At 43.9% G+C, this 20,107-nt stretch overlaps 2 protein-coding genes across 2 annotated transcripts in view; one reads left to right on the top strand and one right to left on the bottom strand.

Moving 5' to 3' along the window:
* Nucleotides 1-20,107, top strand: part of DOCK1 (dedicator of cytokinesis 1) — a 545,861-nt gene that overhangs the window by 214,078 nt on the left and 311,676 nt on the right. The gene's annotated exons all lie outside the window — the stretch shown is intronic.
* FAM196A (family with sequence similarity 196, member A) overlaps nt 1-20,107 on the bottom strand; it is a 58,018-nt gene that overhangs the window by 11,114 nt on the left and 26,797 nt on the right. Inside the window, exon 4 of the mRNA XM_011967589.1 lies at nt 7,299-7,370. Coding sequence (XP_011822979.1) covers nt 7,299-7,370 — 72 coding nt within the window. The remainder of the gene's footprint in view (nt 1-7,298; nt 7,371-20,107) is intronic.

Raw genomic sequence — 20,107 nt, forward strand, 5'->3', positions numbered from 1 at the left:
ATTAGGCAAAAGGGAAACTTCCCCCACCTCAGTTCATGCTGCTAAAGAACTTAATATGCACAAGTGGTGGTCACTGAAGCAGGGCTGGAAAGGGCACTTCCATAAAGAGATAATCGCTGAATGACAAAGGCTGCAGAGACTCCACTCCAAGTGGGCTCCGGACAGGCTGGAATTGGCACGGATTCTGCATACAAATGCAATTACCACTCGTAACAATAGGACTTCATTAGTCAGGAGGCGCCCGGTTCTGCCGGCTGTCTTGGTCGTGCACTACCCTGACCAGCTTGCTTTTTGCAATACACTCAGAATCCGTGAAGTGCCAGTGTGCGTGATTTTATCTAGAACTCTTTGCACCCTCTGTTTTGTGGTCTTATTGGTGTTGCAATAAATTACCAAGGATGATGTGAGAAAATGCAGCCCATCACTTCTGTGAATTCTTCATTTAATCTCATAATACTAGATATTTTCCTCATCTTTCCTGAAATCCTCCAGTCATTTGGGGAAGGCACTTGCCCTCTTTGGGAGCTTCCTGCTTGAGAAGCCGTCAAAAATTGTGATGGACTAGGATGTTCTCCAGCTGCTGTAAGGGGGAGTGTTCACGGGTCGTGAGGTTTCCCGTCCATCCTTGGGGATGCGCTGGCTGTTTCTCCTCCTACTTCCTGCCAGTTGTTCCTAACTCTCTAGCCTGGAGGGCTCTAGAGAGACCATCCAAATCCTCCCTAACCTGGCCTCCCTCCACGATGATCTTTTCTTTGGAGTCTGCTTTGCCAGGTCGGGCACCCTGGCTTCCTTAACCTCCTCCTCACCTGCCTTTTACATCCTGCACCTGTGGTTCCCACCTTCAGTACAGAGGGCTCCCTCTCACCACAGCTCTGTCCTGACCCTCATCCCAGGGTCCCAGGGCAAGGGACCCTTTCGCCACAACTCTGCCCTGACCCTCATCCCAGGGTCCCAGGGCAAGGGGCATGCATGGAGTTGTCTTCAGCAGCTTCACACTCCTCCCAGTCTCCCAGTGCCTGGTGCAGAGCTTGTCTCTTAGGAGGTCCCTTGAAAAACGCCTGTTCAATTAATGCCCATTAGGACCCCAAATGGAAAGGGCTAAGACATTTTTATCAAAGTGGTTATTTAAAATTCCACCTGTCCTTGGCCGGGCGTGGTGGCTCATGCCTGTAATCCCAGCACTTTGGGAAGTTGAGGCGGGTGGATCACGAGGTCAGGAGTTTGAGAACAGCCTGGCCAATATGGTGAAACCCCATCTCTACTAAAAATACAAAAATTAGCCAGGCATGGTGGTGCACGCACGTAGTCCCAGCTACTCGGGAGGCTGAGGCAGAAGAATTGCTTCCACCCAGGAGGCGGAGGTTGCAGTGAGCTGAGATTGCACCACTGCACTCCGGCCTGGGCAACAGAGCGAGACCCTGTGTCAAAAAAAAAAAAAGAAAAAAAAAAATTCCACCTGTCCTCGACCATCATATCAAATGGTGAAAGCATGGCATACACAGCAAGGTATTTCACAAGCTCCTCCTCTCTGTGGTGTCAGACAAGTGGCATGGAGCCTTATGGCATTCCCAGCCAGTCAGGTTCCAAGCCCACTCATTGATCCACTGCAGAATTATTAGTGTCACTCGAGGCCACTTTGTGTGGTGGCTGTGATGATCCAGAAATGAAGCAGGCACGGCGTGCTCCAGGAGGATGTGGTCACTCAGGGCTTGGAACTAATGGTAGGAATTCTACCATTTTACAAGAAGATTCTAAATTCTGGGAAAGATGCTGTTTAATGAATCTGAGTCAGAATTCTTGTTATCTTTTAAATATTGCTTGCATCTCCAAAAGCCTTTGGATTGCAGTTGGTCCATGTTATTTTCATGAAAATGTACAAATTAGAATTCAGGCCATTTTGTTGCAGTACTATTTTACAAATTAACCATTTCAGCAAAGGAGAGAATGGCTGGTTTGCAATGATATGTTTCATTGTTCCTTTCTGAAACCACATCTGAACAAAAGGTGAATCATCAGTGGTGTGACTCATCAGATTAGTCTGACAAAAGAATTACCAAAATAGGGCTGGAGAGAAGAAATTTCAACTGCTTATGAGCAAAGATTATATTAGTAATTTATCCATAAAACATTTTCTGAAATAATTACAGCATATTTTGACAAGCAATATGGAAGATAAGCCAGAAAAGTTTTACTAAAGAAAACGGAAGCCGGAATCTCTTTTAATCTTCTTTCATGCTGAGATGGTTTTAATTAGAGTAGCACAATTGGTCTAGATCACAACCGAAGGGACGCCTGTCATCTTAGAAAACAATGCAGCTGTGTCAACCATCTCAAAATTTGTCAAAAATACCACTTTTGGTACTTGGAGTTTCAGTGGTCTAGGAGGAAGCCCATCAATCCTCTGCCGAAGAAGGGTTACTCAGCTCTGAGTCAGTAGATTTGCCAATAAGGGAGAGGTGTTTTTCAGCTGAGAAATGCCTTGTGACTCTCCACGTTTTTACCCTTCTGTGCATTGTCTCTGGAAGCCCATAGTTCCATCCCTTGCATAATTGTAAGAAGCAGTTCCTGGGATTTCAGATCTGGAAGGGACCTCGATGATGCCTTAGTGCAACCCCAGAGGACCTGGAGACTGAACAGACACCCCACCCAAGAGAGAGGGCAGAAGTTCAGCCCTAACCTTGCAAGTACGTGGCAGGCTCTCACGGGCTGATGTGTCTCACCTTTCGCTTGTCGTACTGGTGGGTTTTTTTTCTCCCTGAAATTGCATCAAGACCTTTTGTCCTTTTGATGCTTTTTCCTAGTCCTCTATATTTCCATGACAGAATTATTTTTCATAGAGAAATATGTACCGTCTCCCATGGCAAAGGTACACATTTATTACAGGGCTGTGCTGCTAAAGCCCCAGGCAGCCAGGTCTTGAACATAGTATCCTCTTCATCTCCCTGGGCCAGGCATTACTGGAAACACGGTGGACAGCTATGCTGCTCGGAGAGGGTAATTGGATTTCGAGTGAAAAGCAGTGTTTAAATGCAAGACAGGCAGGGTCAAATTCATTGCCCTCCAGGGCTTTTGGCCTTCCAGAAAGCAGGGTATGACAAATTACAATGTGTGAACACTGGCAGCTGTGATGGCCCCACCTGTTCTCAAGCCTCTGGGACAACCACAGTCATGTGACATTTTAAGATTTATTTTGAAATTCCTTTAAGCTACCCAATCCCAGGGTGTTCCAGGCATCCCATGGTGCACATGGAGAAGTGGGTTGTAATGGTGGTGTAGGGACTCACAGCAAAGTTCCTGAGTTCCCGGATTGAGGCCCTTGCAACTAAGAGCCAGGCTTTGACCCGACCGCCGACCGCAGGGACTGTGACCTGAGCTACACTTTCCCCTGCTGCTGGGGTTGTATCTCTACAGATTCGTATGCAGGAATTGAAGGAGGACTTGCCTGTAAGTTTTCATGTGAGAACAAGACATGGACTTAGATTTGTAAAGCCTTTGAAATTTGGAGACACCCTCTGGCTCACTGGGAGTCTATACTTCCGCGATGCTGTGGCCCCCCATGTGCACTGCTACTGGGTCACCTGAATAGGTGATTCTTCCTGCTCAAGGACTCACTGGGTTTTGAATAGTTTTCTACCAAAGAAACTTCTATTCTTAAGCTTCTGACATTTGGGGGTTGACTCACCGGACTGACCGCAAGCTGCGAAGTCATCCAGCTCAGTCCCCATTGCTTACCCTCCCCTTTCTCTTTGCTCAGTGGGACCCTGAGGGAAGTTACCTGTCCCTGTGTATCAGCAGCGCTCAGCCTCCGGGGCAGAATCAGACAGACCTGAGGCTTCCCACAGCCAGTCCAAGTATCTGTTCCTCCTAGTATACCAGTGTTTGGTAGTCAGATAGGATTACATAAGCCCTCTTAGCTGACATAGTAGATTAACCACATGGCCCTGGCCTTTCACGCTGTAAGTGGTGCACCCATGATGTTGGCACCCTTAACCGACTGACTTCTCAGTCTTTGTCCTGTGACTCTCTGTTCTTACTTCTCAAGTTTCATGCTTACCAAGAGGATGCTAGATTTGTTCCTGGACCTGTTTATACAGTTAGTACCCACTATTGAAATGATGTGATTATTGAATGTCATGCGAACCAATAAGGCATGAGAAGATAGTCATTGCTGTGAGTTCAATGCTTTGGAAAGAGCGGGCTACCACAAAATATTCAATGAAAAAGGTAGGGACAGGCCAAGTGTGGATTCAGAAGGATTCTGATCTCAGATTCTGCCACCTTTGCTCCACTTTAAAGACAGGAAAATCGGTGTGACTCATGGTGGATAACTTGGAACTGTAGTGGGGGTGCCCACATTCAACGAAAACATCTGGGCCTCACCTCTGAAGGCTGCCCTAACTTGAAATCATTTAAATGTGAGATTTCAATTCATGCGATTCAAATTAAAATAACAGGTTTAAGTTAGGTACATGTCATTTTTTTATGATTTCCCCATTGATTGATTTTTCAATTAATGGACCAGAAGTGAGCTTTCACTGCCATTATCATCTCTTCCTACAGACCTCAGAAAACTCTTATCCAACATAATAACCACCTTAAGAGTCATTGTTAAACTTTAATTATTTCTGTTATAACATGATAGGGAATTTAGGAAGCAGCATTTGATGAGCTGTCTATGTTCAACTTGGTAGTCATAGTGCAGTCTTTATTTGAATACTGGTTCATTTCTTGAGTTTCACACTAGTTTGTTTCATTGACAGGACTCAATGAAATAAAGGCTTTGGGAGGCAGTGGGAATCCAGCCGAAATATTACTCTGCAGACGTCCTGGGACCAAAAGCCTTCCAGGGTAACTTCTGTTTGCAGCAGAAGTTTGGCTGTTGTAGGGATGTTTTGTCATTGTGATCACTCCAAAGGGAGTGATTTTAAAAATCAGGAAAGAAAGATCTAAAATTCCACTTTTCCTCAAACACTACCTCTTCCAGGATGCTTCTCCCATTTATAAGGAGGTGACAGTTGGGTCTGCTGGCTATCGAGGGCCACATCTCTATTCAGTTTCTGAGGATGCCACCAAAATCAGCCGTCTGTAAAATTGCATCTGCAGTAAAATTCTCAATGAGTAGTCATGCATTTGCCTTGTTCATATGAGATAATCAGAGCAATCACAGTGCCTCACCCTCTACCTAGTGAGTCTTCCTAAATCTTGGCAAATTCCTGTGGTGCTTGGTCACTCCCAGTTCTTTTAGCAAGTGGACCAGTGGCTGATGTATTGGGATTCATGTAGAGTGGTGATTGAGCCAGTTCAAAACAGTGACCACTCGAGTAATTCCTGAAAACACAGATTTCTGCCCTTCAGACACTTAGTCACTTTTAATATCACTTTTTATAGGAGTGAGTTCTGGATTTAGAGCTAAATTCATTTATATTATTTCAGTTACGTTAGACAGTATTTTTATATATATATATATATATTTTTTTTTTTTCCCCCGATCACCCACAGAATATTATGTAGGTTTAGGCTGAACAGCTCATTCTCTGAACCTACCCTGGATGTCTTGACTCACTGTTGCTTGGTTGCGTTAAAGACAGTATGAACTTTAGCTCCCGAAGTGACAGAAGCTGAGCCCTGAGTATATGCTGGGTCATCTGCACTCTACACTTCCTAACGTACTGATATTGGTGAAGGATAGTTTTGGGTCAGCATTATAACCCTTCATTGTTGATTCAGAATTCTCTTTTGCAACATGAGTGGAGTGAAAAGTTTCCCATTAAGCAAACTTCTCTGATCTGTTGCTATCATTGAGTTTCTAATTTGGAGGAATTGTTGAAGAAAAGACCTGCATGGATGCCTCATTTTAACCTCCTCATTGGCAATTGCCAAGAACAGTCAGCAGCTTGGTGTGCCATGCCAGGCTGCTGCAGGGGCCCCTCCTCCCTTCCTTCTGCCAGGAGGCCTTACCAGTTTGTGTGTGCCTCTTACAACACTCTAAGGTGGGCGTGGTTTCTGTAAGGTAGGCTTTTTCAGCCTCAGTACTATTGACGTTTGGGACTGGATAGCTCTTGGTTGGGGGGCTGCCCTGTGCAGGCAGCATAGGATGTCAGCAGCATTCCTGGCCTCTACCTGCTAGATAACCAGCAGCAGCTCCTCAGCTGTGGGCAACTGAAAACGTCTTCTTCCAGACTTTGCAAATGGCCCACTGATTGAGAACCTCTGCGGTTAAGGAATGTGCTAATGTGGACTTCGGTGCCCATCTCTGTCTGTGGTTTCTTCTGCCTCCTCCGAGACAAGGTCTCCAGGTGACCCAACTTCGCCTTTGCTTTTAAGGAACCTGGGCCGGAGGCTGGTATGTTGTGTCTGGATCGGAGGCGTAGATGGCCAGATCTAGGCTTTCCCTTGGGGGAGAACCCTGATGGGTTCAAGATTGTGTAACCTCAAGCCTCTTTGCTCTCCCCATGTCTGTGTTCTTAATGTAGAGGACAGTAACTTTGAGTAACTTTTTAGAGGGTGTTTGGTTTGATAATTGTTTTTTGATAATTTGGTGGATCACTAAAATTATTCTCCAGTCTAAACTTTAAAAAAAAGAACTTATAACATTTCTCACTACTTTTATATTTTGTTTGTGAAAAATTACATTTGCAAAAAGAAAAGAAAAAAGGATAGCAATCCTTCTGAAGGTTTTGACTGTATCTTAAAATCCTAAATTACTGATGAAAGCCAAACACAGCTTCTTCCTGTTGGGAGTTTCTGCTGTATTTTTGTTGATGTCAGTCATACAAACAACAAATTAAAAACCACAAGAACAGCTGTAGGGGCTCTGGAGAGGGGATTCTGCCCGGAGACAGGCAAGCGGCACAATTCTTGAGAGTTCCCAGGAAATAAAATTACACATTTGGTGTGAGCAGCCCAGGTGTTCCCATGGTATTCCTAGCACATATGGTGTGGTTTCAAGCCTTTGATCTATACCCTCTGAAGGGACTGTATTTTACAACCTTTCCAGACCACACAGCCCAGGGCTCATGGCTATCAGTTCCAAGGGAGCAAGCCATCAAACTTATACCAATTCTTGAAACCACTAAGATACATTTGCAAGATAAATGAGTTCAAGCTCTCCCACATCCCATGGTTCTATACTTGGGGTGGAGTATTTGGAGGTAGCTTAGAGTTACAATCAAGTAAGGTCCTTCCCTTTTTGGCTGATAGAATCATCCCAGCATGGCCCCAGATTGTTCTTGCATTTGTGGGTAAACATCATTTGTCACTCATAATAAGAAAGTGGGAAGAGGAGAACGTTAACATACCTATAGATAATACATGCACTGTTCCTGCATGTGTCACAATTAGCTGTGTCTTGCCCCGTCCGATATGAAAGCCTACAAGATAAGAACAGGAGAGCATTACAAGCGGTGGCTGGGGGTCACTGGCTTTATAGAGCAGATGCCTCAAATCAGATGCCTTCCCAATGCCAAGCACATCATGGTCATGGAAATTGATTAATGCGTGTTTCCCAGTTTGCTCCTGTCTCTGCTTTCCTTGTACAGAACCAATGCAACACTACAGCTAAGATGGTATTTAAATTAAATTTAGAAGTGAACATACGCTCCTGGATGAAGTAAATAATATAATTTTGTTATAAGCACAGGGAATTTCAGATGTTTCAATGCAGATTTATGGTGTTTTGAAGAAACTTTGAGGAAAAACCAACCACAGATACATATGCTGACTCCATGGCTTATGTTTGCTCTACCCCCGCCTGTCCTGCTAGAACCAGGACTGGCTAAGTGCGGCCTGCAGGCCAAATCCCGCTGGGGCCTGGTTTTGTCCAGCAAACTAAGAATGGATTTTACATTTTTAAGTGCTTGAAAAAGAAATTGAAAGCATATAATATTTGTGACACATGGAAATGATCTGAAATTCACATTTCAGTGTCCATCAATAAAGTTTTTACTTTTATCAATAAAATGGTGAAAATTTTTATGAAAATACCTATTTCTAGTATCCTCAATTTTGCCTCTTGGTCTGCAAATCCCTGAACATTTACTTTCTGGCTCTTTAGAGAAAAAAAAAAATGCCAAGCCTTATGTTAGAATGTCTTACTGTCATTGCCATAACTTCTGAATTACTTTCTCTGACTTTATTCTCTGGTGAGTTCTGTCAGACCCCCGAGGCCAGGCAGATTTTGGCCTTTGTGGGGGAGGTTGCTGATTCTCCCCCCTAGTTAAAAAATTAATAATAATAACCTTGGGGTCTTTCTGTAGTAGATTGTTGAAGGTTGTATACACATAAAGGGGTTGATGATGAGAATTTTCTGGACCAGGCTGGAGTTGCCTTGGCTATTTCTTGGTCCAGCCACCCAGGAACAGTTGGGGGCTGTTTTGTGCTCTCACGGTTTCTCCTATTTCATCCAGCCTTTCCTCTCTGACATTTTTAACATGCAGATTTGTATTTTCTGAATATTATTTTATGTCCAGGCACAGATATGATAACCGGAATGTTAAATTTGTGACAGGAGAAAAGCTTCCATCTGAATTGGCTTATAAACACTTTGGGGGCAAATTTCCATGTACAGAGCTACTCACCAGAGTAACAGTGTGCACAGAAAGTCTTCTGTCAACATTGCTAGTCAGTATTTTTTATCCCCTTTGCTATGTAAACTTCTCTGCATCATGGGTTCTAAATTGAAAATAACTTGTTTTCCTCATTATATTTTCTGCTACATCAACATTTGACAAAAGGATTGTCTGCTACATGCCGTGATTGTCTCAGTGGGCTTGCAAAACTCAGAGCTGACCTCTCAGTTCCGTGCAGGTCGTTGATCAAGTGACCATATTCTGCTCCAAAGTGTTGCCAAGCACTTCCTGTGATTCATCATATTTCAACCGGAATTGGAGTGACAGTATGGCTGTCTCTATTGTCTTTTCATCATCACCTCCCACTTTGGGCGCCTTTGGAACCTCACATCAGGCCATTCCATTCTCCCGTTGGCTTTGTCAAGGGAGACGGGGATGAACAGCCTGTGTCTTATCCCTTCCCCTTGTTCCTCATCAGACACGGTGAGTTTTCAGTCCTTACCCCTTTCCTCCTCAAGGCAAGCCCCAAGAATGCATTCTTCCTGCACCTTCCCACCTGGCTCCAGATTCGTCCACCCCATGCCAAGACTCTTCCACATCATGACATCACTCTTCTCCCTTCTCTCTTGCCCTATATAGACTTATAGCCTTTTTCCATCAGCTAATTCTACTGGAGCTTGGCTCTAAGCTCAGTGCTGACCAAGGTCATTTTGCACAGTGAAATAAGTGCCACTTGAGCTCAGGTGCTAGCATGGTCCATGCTGAATGTATTGTTAAACCGTTGGCTTGGGTTGCATATGAGGTACTGCTCTACTATTGTGTTGTGCTGGTGGGTATAAACCTACAGTCAGGAGAAAGAGTACCTAATACTTGTCTATAGGTGCTAGTCATATCCAAATTTTAGGTTCTTACAGTGGGCCAAACCGGGGGTATTTAACAGTTTTCTGAAGGCACTCTTTTTGTGCTTACAGGAAAGTGTGAATTCTAAGCTTATGGCACCTTCCTGACCTAAACCTCAGGGCAAATCTCTATCAAGCCTCATCAACATCAACACTCCTTTCTCGCCCAGTGTCCAAGTTTCCCAGTGCCTCACTTGCATTAGAGCCCTGAGCCTTCTAATTATGCTAGCCTCACTTACAGAGGCGAATACAGTCACACTTCAGGTCCAGGATCTCATTATTCTTAGACCTCAGGCTTCTCATGTTCCCTGTCACCTTGCTTGTACTCTGAGGCCGGTGTTCTGCACCACATGTAATTGGCAGCTTGGGATAGGCAATGGACCTGACAATGAGAGGACAAAGGCTTCAGGCACCTGAAATGTACAAGAGGAATCTTCCAGGACCTTGGGGTTCTTCAGTAAGAAGTTGCTTTTCTTTTTCTTTTTCTTTTTTTTTTTTGAGACCAAGTTTTGCTCTTGTTGTCCAGGCTGGAGTACCATGGCACGATCTGGGTTCAAGCGATTCTCCTGCCTCAGCCTCCCGACTAGCTGGGATTACAGGCATGTGCCACCATATCTGGCTAATTTTGTATTTTTAGTACAGACAGGGTTTCTTCATTTTGGTCAGGCTGGTCTCGAACTCCCAACCTCAAGTGATTTTCCTGCCTCGGCCACCCAAAGTGCTGAGATTACAGGTGTGAGCCACCGAGCCTGGCCAAGAAATTGCTTTTCTGAAGCCCATCCTGAAAAGACTTTACTGCAATCACTTTGTAGAAAGCACATATGTCCCCGTTACCGTCAGTAAGCAAATAGTTATTAAGTACCTACTAAGTGTCAAACATTTTTCTGGCTCTACAGGAGACATTTGCAAATAAGATAGAGTCCTTTTCCTCACAAAGCTCACCGTGGCGTGGGAGTGGCAGAAGGGCAACATAAATGCATGAATGAGCGAACGGCTAGATAATTTTGATACTGCTGAGTGTTAAGGAAGTGTTGTGAAGCAGTCTGGCCTAGAATGAACTCTAAGGAGGTGACATTTTTAGTGAGACCTGGATGGTAATAAAAAAGCAGTCAGTCATCTGTTGATCCAGGGTTGGGTGTTGCAAACACAAAGACCATCCCGTGTTAACATCCTGCAGTGGAAATGATGCTCCTTCTCTTTGCAGGTCAGAGAAAAAGGCCAGATGCGGCAGGTGAGAGTGGTGAGAGATGAGGACATGTGTATGAAATGAGAGGCCCTCTGGGCATTATTTTAAATTGAATGGGAAGCCACTATAGAGGTTTTCTTATAGGTGGTTGAATGACATGGAAACACTTCTTGACTTTTATTCTCTATCTTCTCCTTCTGTAACATCATTTTCACTCAATGTCCTTCCTCTTGCTTCCTTTATTTACAACCCAGCCCAGTTCACCAATTCCTGAGAAAATGGCGTGGTTTGGCTGATGTTTGTTGGTAAGAAGCAAAGGAGTCATTATGTTTTCTTTGTTTGGAGATGTATCTGTGGTCATCCTTTTTTCAGCTAGTTGGAAACATAATGGGTGGTCTGTCCGTTTCTAAATATATGTATGTTTCTCCCATGTGCGAGAATTATTTTTAGGACTTCATTACCATGAAGGTGAGGTATTGTTTAAGTTTTGTTTAGGATCTTCCTTTTGTTTAAAGGAATCAATTGTTTGGAGTCCATAAATGTCAGCAGGAGATTAATTTGTGAATAAAATTTAAAGTGTTGACCTTGTCATGTGGTTAATTCACAGGCAGCTGCCAGCAGCTGATGTCAATCAGGGTATGCCTGCTAAAATTTTATTAAGCACGAGTGTTCTCAATAGAGGGCTTAAAACTATGTAATCCATTGTACTTATTGCTTTGATAATCCATCTAATTGTCCTTGAAGCTTCCAAGCTGTAGGGTTTGGCTTCACTGATAATTTTATGGTCACATTAATAATTGGGCTGCAGCATCTGAATATGTTCTCCAAATAGAGATGAAACAGATAAGTTATTTCTACAGGACAGGGAACACAGAGTGCTGTTATGGAATTTCCCTATTTTTTCCTTCTCCACTTGGAAACACGTCAGAAAATAGTACTTTGAATGATTCTCTTTCTATATTGCCATTGCCATAAGGCAGAACAATCTAAAAACTTTAAACTGCTAGAGCAGATACTTCTCCAGTGACTGTAGGGCTGGAAATCTTTTGTGAATTAGAAGTTTAGAGAGGAGAAAGCTTAGGTTATTGATGTAAAAGCTGCAGTAGAAGAACATTTGGGTCACAAATTATAAATTTTCTGTCTTGCAGATTAATTGCTACCTTTGTAAAGCACTCTTCCCTTTTGCTCTGAGGAGCCTGTATTATACACAGACTTGTAACTCTATGCGTGATACAATACCTGGTACCTTCTGGGCATTCAGTTAATGTTAATGTAGCCAAGTCATAGAGTCCATGTTTGTATTTTCGTATCGAAGTCCAGAATAACACATCTGTCTATTTAAAGAATTCCAACTGAGTGTGGAAAAAAACCCTGACAAATATAAATTGTGAAAAGTGCTAGTCTTCATTTTTCTCCCTACATGAACTCCTTTGGGTGCTAATGATAAGCATGTCCATTGTAAATACGGATTTTGTGGCATTCACTATTTATTGTCCCATAGCAGTTAGTTGTAAGTATTCGCTTAACAATGCATGTAGCTTGGAAAACATCGCATTCAGCACCAGGGACAGTGTCACAAGTCCAAGGCACTCTCTTTTTTTGGTGCTTTTGTTTTCTGTTCTGTTGACCCTCTAGCCTCCCATCCTTCTAGAACTGAGTTTTATCCCAGGGACCAATCGGGGGACCCTGGACCTCCCCTTGCTTGATGCCTTTTGAACACTCCTTGGTCAAGGTGGGCTTGCCTGTTAGAGGAGCCTGGATACGAACTGTTAATAGGGAAGCTGAGAACATAGAATCTGCGACAGTGCATGAAAGAGAAGAGGATGCTCTGTTCGAAACAGAAGGGATCTGGACAAGCCAATTTTACAGGGTAGTTTTGGTGGAGTCCAGTTTTTGAGTCATTTACACTTCTATTTCATAGTGAACCACCTGTCTTCACAGGACTTCGCTCTACTTTAAAGAAAGTAAAATAAACTTGACTTACAGAACACAGTGTGGAGCTCTAGCCAGTGCACCCTCCTTTAAAGGAAACCTCAGGGCCACCTCTCTGTGATAGCCTGGACCTCTCAGGTTTAGCTCAGCATGCAGTTCCCCAGTTTCTCCAGCTACCTTATACCTTTATAATAATCGGCTCTAATTCTTCAGCTGTTATTATCAGCAATTCCTGAATGTACAAATACATATATATACTTGTATACTTACAAATATGTAACATACCTGAATTTTTTTTGTTGGTAAATACACACACATACATACCTTTGTAAATGTATTTTAAAAAGTGGTGACAATTTGGGGCATGCAAGTCCTCAGTTATTCCTTTTTGGACAGAGCAAAAGAGGGAATATACGCACCTTTGTATATTTATTTTAAAAACTGGTGACAATTTGGGGTATGCGTGTTTTCAGTTATTCCTTTTACGGACCATTAGCAAAAAAGGGCATCACAGACAGACATTTGAAAAGAAACTAAGAAGGGCAGGCCCATGGCAGAGCTGGTGCTGCAGTTTTTGTGACCCCACTGCAGGAACGATAAAGGAGAAGCAGTGTCTGCCGGCGTCAGCCTGAGAGCCGCACCATGGCCACGTCCTGGGCGGCAAGGAGCAGGGCACGGGAGGGCTGGACGGCATCTGCTCTTTCATGCCGGCACCACAGGGAGATCTAAGTCAGCAGGGCCCTGGGTGTTAGGAAAGGGTGTTGAGAAATGTCAGAGAAAGGTCACTGCGAGCTTTCTTCCCAGCCACATCCAAGCTGCGCCGTGTCTCCGAGACCTTGAAGATGGGGCCTGAGAGGCAGGACTAACAACTCTGAGGCAATCATAACAAAACATGAATTGTTTGGTTAAAAGGTCAAGAAAGAAGAAAAAAAAAAAAAGAAAAGTCTCACTGTGCTATCATTAGAAGCAAACACCGAGAAAGGGACAAGCATCTCGTAGAGGAATGGTTAGCAAGTGGAAACTAATTTTACAGTACCTAAGAGTAATGACAGTACTAGTATTAGGTTATTGGATTGATTTAAATGTGCTGCTTTTACTGCCGTAGTCCCACAACACTATTTCCTTCATATGATTTAAATTCTCAATGGAAAGTTCTCTTCTCACATTCCTGGGTGACTGGATGGGGCATTTGTGTGTACCTGGTCTGGTTGCAGAGTTCAAGCAGCATGCTGTGAGCCCCTCCTTGGAAGATGTATTCAGTATACAGTACACAGGAGGGCAAGCGGCCCCGTTGCTGGTTTGCTGCTCTTTTAAATGGCTTGTTAATTTTCAGCAAGTTCAGAGCTTCCAGTATGTGAGAGTATTATCTCCTAGTATTATCCACGTTGGATAATGCTGAAATCAAGGCATGACCGTCTAAGTGTGGCCTTCAAAACATTCATCATATAGCGTATTGAAGTTGTCACACTGAATTAGTTCAGAAGCTGTATTCTAGGTTTGCCTGTATGGACCTAAGCTATCGATGGTGGTTGTGACAGAAATAAAAAAGGCATGGTCTCTGCTCTCAAAGAAAATTCTTTCGCCGTTAATTTATTCTCTCCCGTTTGATCTCTCTTGTTCTTTCCGTTTTCTTACTGGATGCAACAACCGTTTTTTTCTTCTGCATTCTTACCCAGGTTTGTGCACTAGCTGTCTCTTCTTGATAACGAAGCCATCATTTATGTCAGCATCTTGAAGGGCTTTTTCACTTAATAGTCTCAAAGTGACATTAATTAGAGGCATAAAATGATACCACTACTATTGCTGGGAGAAATTATGTTTCAAAAAGTAGTAAAGGCGCTGGTTTCAGTGAATCCCTCCTATGTTTGAGAGCCACTCTGAGCAGTAGATTTGGCTTGTTCTGAATCTAAGGTCTCACCAGGAGTTTGCCAGATTATGCCCTGGACGTGTACTTATTTCAGATGTCAGCTCTTTACAGCTAAAGTGGATTTAGACTTCAGCATATACTCATGGAAATGCAACTACATTGTCATAAGCATTTGAGCTGTTAAATGCTAGAATTTGAGGGAACAGCTAATTTATGGTTGCTAAAAGAATATGAAGTCGATTTTCTTAACCAACTCCCGAGATCACCCCTTCATCAGTCAAAGGCAGTACTGGTTTTTGGTGATGGCTTGTCTGTTCCCTTTTTCCCAGTAGCTGATAGGAGCCATCTGTCAGCCAGCACCCAGCTTGCTAAAGTTAAGCTGGGCAGTTCTGAGATCCTTGCTGGCCTTGGATCTCCAAGCAGACAAAGGAAGTTGTTAGTGGTAAAAACTGAAGTTGCAATTTGAAGAGCACAAATTCACAGTGACCCTCCGTACTGGTAAGGCTGTTAGGAGTACTGCCCCTCTTCTCCCCTGCCTTTGGGATGTCAAACAGGGGTGAGTGTTGACGCCTCTCCAGCTGCCTGGCTGCCACCTTCTGAGAGCTCTGCCAGAGCAGCTCCATCAGCTGCTCTTCACGGACCCTTTGGCTGGCTCTCCCCCACTGTCCTCGCCTCTGCTCGATGTCCTCTGCCAGAACACGTGTCTTGCCATGTTGTCATGGCAGACTAATCTCTCTTTGTTCGCCCAACAAATGAATATCTGCCATGCCAGTCACAGTGGAGATGGTTTGTGGATACATGGAATGATGAATGAAGGAGCAAATGAAAAATATAACTGAGAAGGTGTCTTTGCCTCAGATCTGTGGGGGTTGGATTGACCCCTGTTCCAGAGAAACTTAGCAGCTTTTTCCTGACAGTTAAGTAAAACTCTGGAAAACTGTCTCCCATGTTTTCTGCTCGGACTTTGATGACGGAACAGCAGTGTCTGTGGTAGAGTTACTTTAATATAACCACCACTCATGGGTTTCGAGAACGTTAATGCGATTTGATATTGTATGATTGGTTTCTCTTTTCTCCAGCTCTTTCGCCTGTAGATGTATGTCAGGTGATAAAGCTGTTCCCGTTAACTCAGTATTCTCCATTTGTCTAGAGTGTCTTTCTGGGGAAGGGCAAATACTTCTTTTTCAGACACCCGTGTAATCTCCCTCAATATGAACATGCATGTTCTATAGTGTTTCTTGCATACAGTTGTGTCCCAGTTGATTAAGGGAGATCTATTTTGTAATCCCATGTGAGAACTTGGAAGTAATGTATCTCTAAGAACATGACAGATCTTACAGCATTCTAATGCTGAATCTCCATATAGATTAAAGGATTTTGAGGGCTACCCTGGCAACCTCAACACAAATTACTTAGAAATGATGTTTGGAGCACAGCTCATTCAGAAGTTGAGGTGGGTCTGTCTTCATCCCATTTCTCTTTACCTTACTTTTTTTCCATGGTAGGGCAAAGTTCTCAGAATCACACACGTCCCATTCCCCTAAAGCCAGCAATTGAGATGTTAAACCCTGGAAGGATCACCTGTACATGTAAACTCCATGTGATCTCCTTTAACATGTCAGGATAATTTTTAACAAGCCTAGTTATTTCTACTTAGTGTTCTAGTCATAGACCTTAACAGACTTTCCTACAAATGAGCCAACATAATGAACCGGCCTCCCCAGGCCTGTTCATCAGGTGTTTGCTGTGCATTCGCTCTGTGCATGGCCTGTGGGGGAACAGTTGCTTGGAAGAATAAAACACAGGTCTTGCCCCCAGACACTTCAAATCCAGAAGACCTTTGTTTCCAAAATGTAGGAATCGTTGATGGGTTAAGGAAGCAAAATCACATAACTCTCAACAGTAGCACTCCTTCCATGGGGCTGTTCTAACCCTCATGTAAGCCCGCATCCTTGGTCCTGGCCCGGCTTCTCTCTTCCCTCCCGGGCAGCGCAACACACCCTCTGGCACACTCCGAGCACCTTGTTTGTGGCTGTCTTGCAGACCATGCCACCGTGGAATCTGATGATCGGATGCACTTTCTCTGTCCTGTGGGACTGGCCGTTTTGCTGGCTGGGAGCATGTCTTTGTTCCTCTTCACAATCCTAGCTGATAGCTTGGTGACTTCTGCAGATCAGGGCCTGAGGTGCATCAGTAATGCCCGGTCCTTTCATGCCCAGTGAAAGTCAGTTTCCTTCCCACCTCTCCCTCCCTCCCTGCTTGAGACTTCTCCACCACACTTCTTGCCATGGAGCATACCATGAGCTGTAGCTATTTCGCTTTCCCTGTCTCCCTCCACGAGAAGGTCAGCACGATGTGGGCAGAGGTTTTTGTGTGTTCCCTGGCGGGCGAACTTTCAGTGCCCACCTCAGGGCCAGGAGTAGAGTAGATGACCGAGAAATATTTTTTGAATAATGCTTGAGTGAATGAATGAGTGAATGAATGAGGAATCTGTGTGAGTGCCCTTTTGGGTGAACTGATAACATACCCTTTTGCTTCTGAAAAGGAAAATAGGACTCGCACAGTTTTGTGATGCATCTGTCCAAATAGTACTCATAGTAGCCCATTTTAAATTTCCTCAAACAAGTAGGAAAAAGGCCAGTCGTCTTCTGCTTACAACACCCAGTTTTGAAAGTAAATAGCTTGGTCTTGCACCTAAACCAGGCCCACTTCATGTCCGAATAAAGGCTTTTTTTTTTTTTTTTTTTGCCCTGAAGCAGTCCTGGTGGATGTGTTCCAGGAAGAAACACCCTTAATGAACTCAGTGGTTTTCTTTTGACGGTGTGGACAAATTAACTTTTATTGGCCTTGCAGCTCCCCAGATGTGGTGACACTATAATTCTGGGGAGGCTCTGGCTGTTAGGGAAGCTTTTAATGCTTGTTTTCATTATCAAGAATTAAAGGGTAACAATACTGGTGTATCGTAGCAAAGCATCACAGTTAGCAGGGAGATTCCAACCTGTGTGGCGTCGTGTCCCAGAGGACACAGGGGTCAGCCGGGCTCCCTCTCCCCTCTCTCTCCCTCGGCCCTTTGTCTCCCCTGTCATTCGCCTCCTTGTTTTTTGTTTGTTTGTTTTGGAGACAGAGTCATACTCTGTTGCCCAGGCTGGAGTGCAGCCTGAGATCTGGGTTCACTGCAAACTCTACCTTCCAGGTTCAAGTGATTCTCTTCCCTCAGCCTTCTGAGCAGCTGAGATTACAGGCGCCCGCCACCACGCCCCACTAATTTTTGTATTTTTAAGTAGACACGGGGTTTTACCATGTTGGCCAGACTGGTCTTGAACTCCTGACCTCAGGTGATCCGCCCGCCTTGGCCTCCCAGAGTGTTGGGATTACAGGCGTGAGCCACTGCGCCCGGCCCTGCCTCCTTGTTTTTGTAGCTCCTCTCTGTGGGCCTGTCCCAGCAACTTGTATTCTTCCTTTTTCACAGAGCCATCATGCATGATGAAGAAAATGGAGTGCATTCGTATTTTATAGACATTATTACTGTCAGGGATACATGCAGATTTGGACTGGGACAGATACAGAGATGAACACTGTTATTAAGACAGGACTTTTTAAAAAACTTTAGTGACTTTTAATCATATTTTCATAACATAAAATCATAACATAAACATCAGGAAAGCTAGTAATTATTATTTTGTGTGTGGACTGCCTGGCTATATTATAAACAGGGCAAAGCTTGTGTTTTCCTTCCTTCCTTCATGCAGTCAGGGAGATGCTAAGTTGCAAAATGATGACAGTGATACACACAAGTCACTTGGCCCAGAAGGCACCAAGAGCAGCTATTAATAAGGAAAACAACTTTTTCCAGCTGAGGCCGAGTTGATTAACTTATTTTCCTGGAGGAGAGATAAAGCTTAAGCTATAATTTATTGAAAGTTAATGAAAATTAATTTTGGCGGCACTGGCTACCAAACTAGAATGAAAATAAGAATGTGAGCATACTGTATTAAACCAGATTTTCCTTCTGGACTCCCATATTTCTTCAGCTCTTGTACTGTCACAGAGGTTCGAATTTGAAAGCATTAATGTTGTCTATTTGCCAGTGGTTCTGATGGTAAATATCCACAGAGTCTTTTATCTTTAATTTCTTTTGATGTGTGTTTTTAGATCAAGCTTAGTTAACAATTTTTAATGAGAACTTATACGTCTTGGAGCTTTAGTGCTTTGTTTCAAAAGCCTGACCTTGCATTTGCTTTTTAAACAAATGTGGCAGAGAGCTCTTGTTGCCAAAGACTAAAGTCTTTAAAGTTTGGTGTGATCATTTATAAAATTCTTGATGTCCAATTATGAGACTTTTCTAGGGGGATAGCCCTAGTGCTGTAACCAATGAGATACTGAGAGAGAAAACTTTACTACCTTATTGGTTAAAGGATGCTCATTTTTAGATCATTTTTTTCCTCCAGGATCTCAATTTTCATGAATGTTCTTTCCAGCCTATCTTTAAGGTTTATTTTTATATTGCAGTGCAAACAATGCAGTATCAAATGTTTGTTGTTCACGTGGATGTGGACATCAATATGAAGAAGGAGGAGCCAGACAGGCATGTCACGGTCCTCTGAAGGGCCACTCATATTACAAATGGCCTAATGGGCTGGGCGCGGTGGCTCACGCCTATAATCCCAGCACTTTGGGAGGCCGACGTGGGCGGATCACGAGGTCAGGAGATAGAGACCATCTTAGCTAACACGGTGAAACCCCGTCTCTACAAAAAATACAAAAAATTAGCCGGGCATGATGGCTGGCGCCTGTAGTCCCAGCTACTCGGGAGGCTGAGGCAGGAGAATGGCGTGAACCCGGGAGGCGGAGCTTGCAGTGAGCTGAGATCGCGCCACTGCACTCCAGCCTGGGCGACAGAGCGAGACTCCATCAAAAAAAACAAAACAAATAAACAAAAAACAAATGGCCTAATGAACTGGGTTCCCAGGCAGGTTCCTCAAGGAGAGATGTTGCATCCTGGCACCCACATCCCTGCACTTAAAAGATCAATGGCCTTGATTTGTCTGAAATTACCTCACAGAGAGGATTTCTGTTAATGATTACAACAGGTCCTTCCCAATACACTTTATGGGACCTCTTCAATGGGGTGGGGGGGGCGGGGGGTGGTCTCTGCTGTCTCCAGCACCAGAAAGATGCTTTCACCAGAAGATGAATTGGCATGAACCCTACCAGGCCTGGGGGATAGGAGCTTCTGTAGCCTTTTCAAGTAAAAGGGAAAACCCACACTTGGATTAGCAAAAAAGTTAAAAAAAATTTTAAAGATGCCTGCATTTTCATTAGTTCATGTTAGGTTCCCCATTTTCAGGGGAGAGAGAAGATGAGTGGTCTGGTCTGACAGCCCAGATGTGAATTCTGGCATTAACATGTCTCATCAGCTTTTTGACTTTGGAGAAGGTACTGAGCATATCCAAGCTGCAGCTTCCTCACGGAGGGCATTCCCACCTTGGTTGTTATTTTGATTAAAGAAGATAATACTGAATGGCTGGCACATTGTAGGTGCTCAGAGCAGGTGGCCTCTGTAGGTACTCTGTGTGGGGATTGTCATTTCACTGGTGGCCTCTGTAGGTACTCTGTGTGGGGATTGTCATTTCACTGGTGGCCTCTGTAGGTACTC

This window comes from Mandrillus leucophaeus, unplaced genomic scaffold, assembly GCF_000951045.1.
Source record: "Mandrillus leucophaeus isolate KB7577 unplaced genomic scaffold, Mleu.le_1.0 Scaffold801, whole genome shotgun sequence".
Classification (NCBI taxonomy): Eukaryota; Metazoa; Chordata; class Mammalia; order Primates; family Cercopithecidae; genus Mandrillus; species Mandrillus leucophaeus.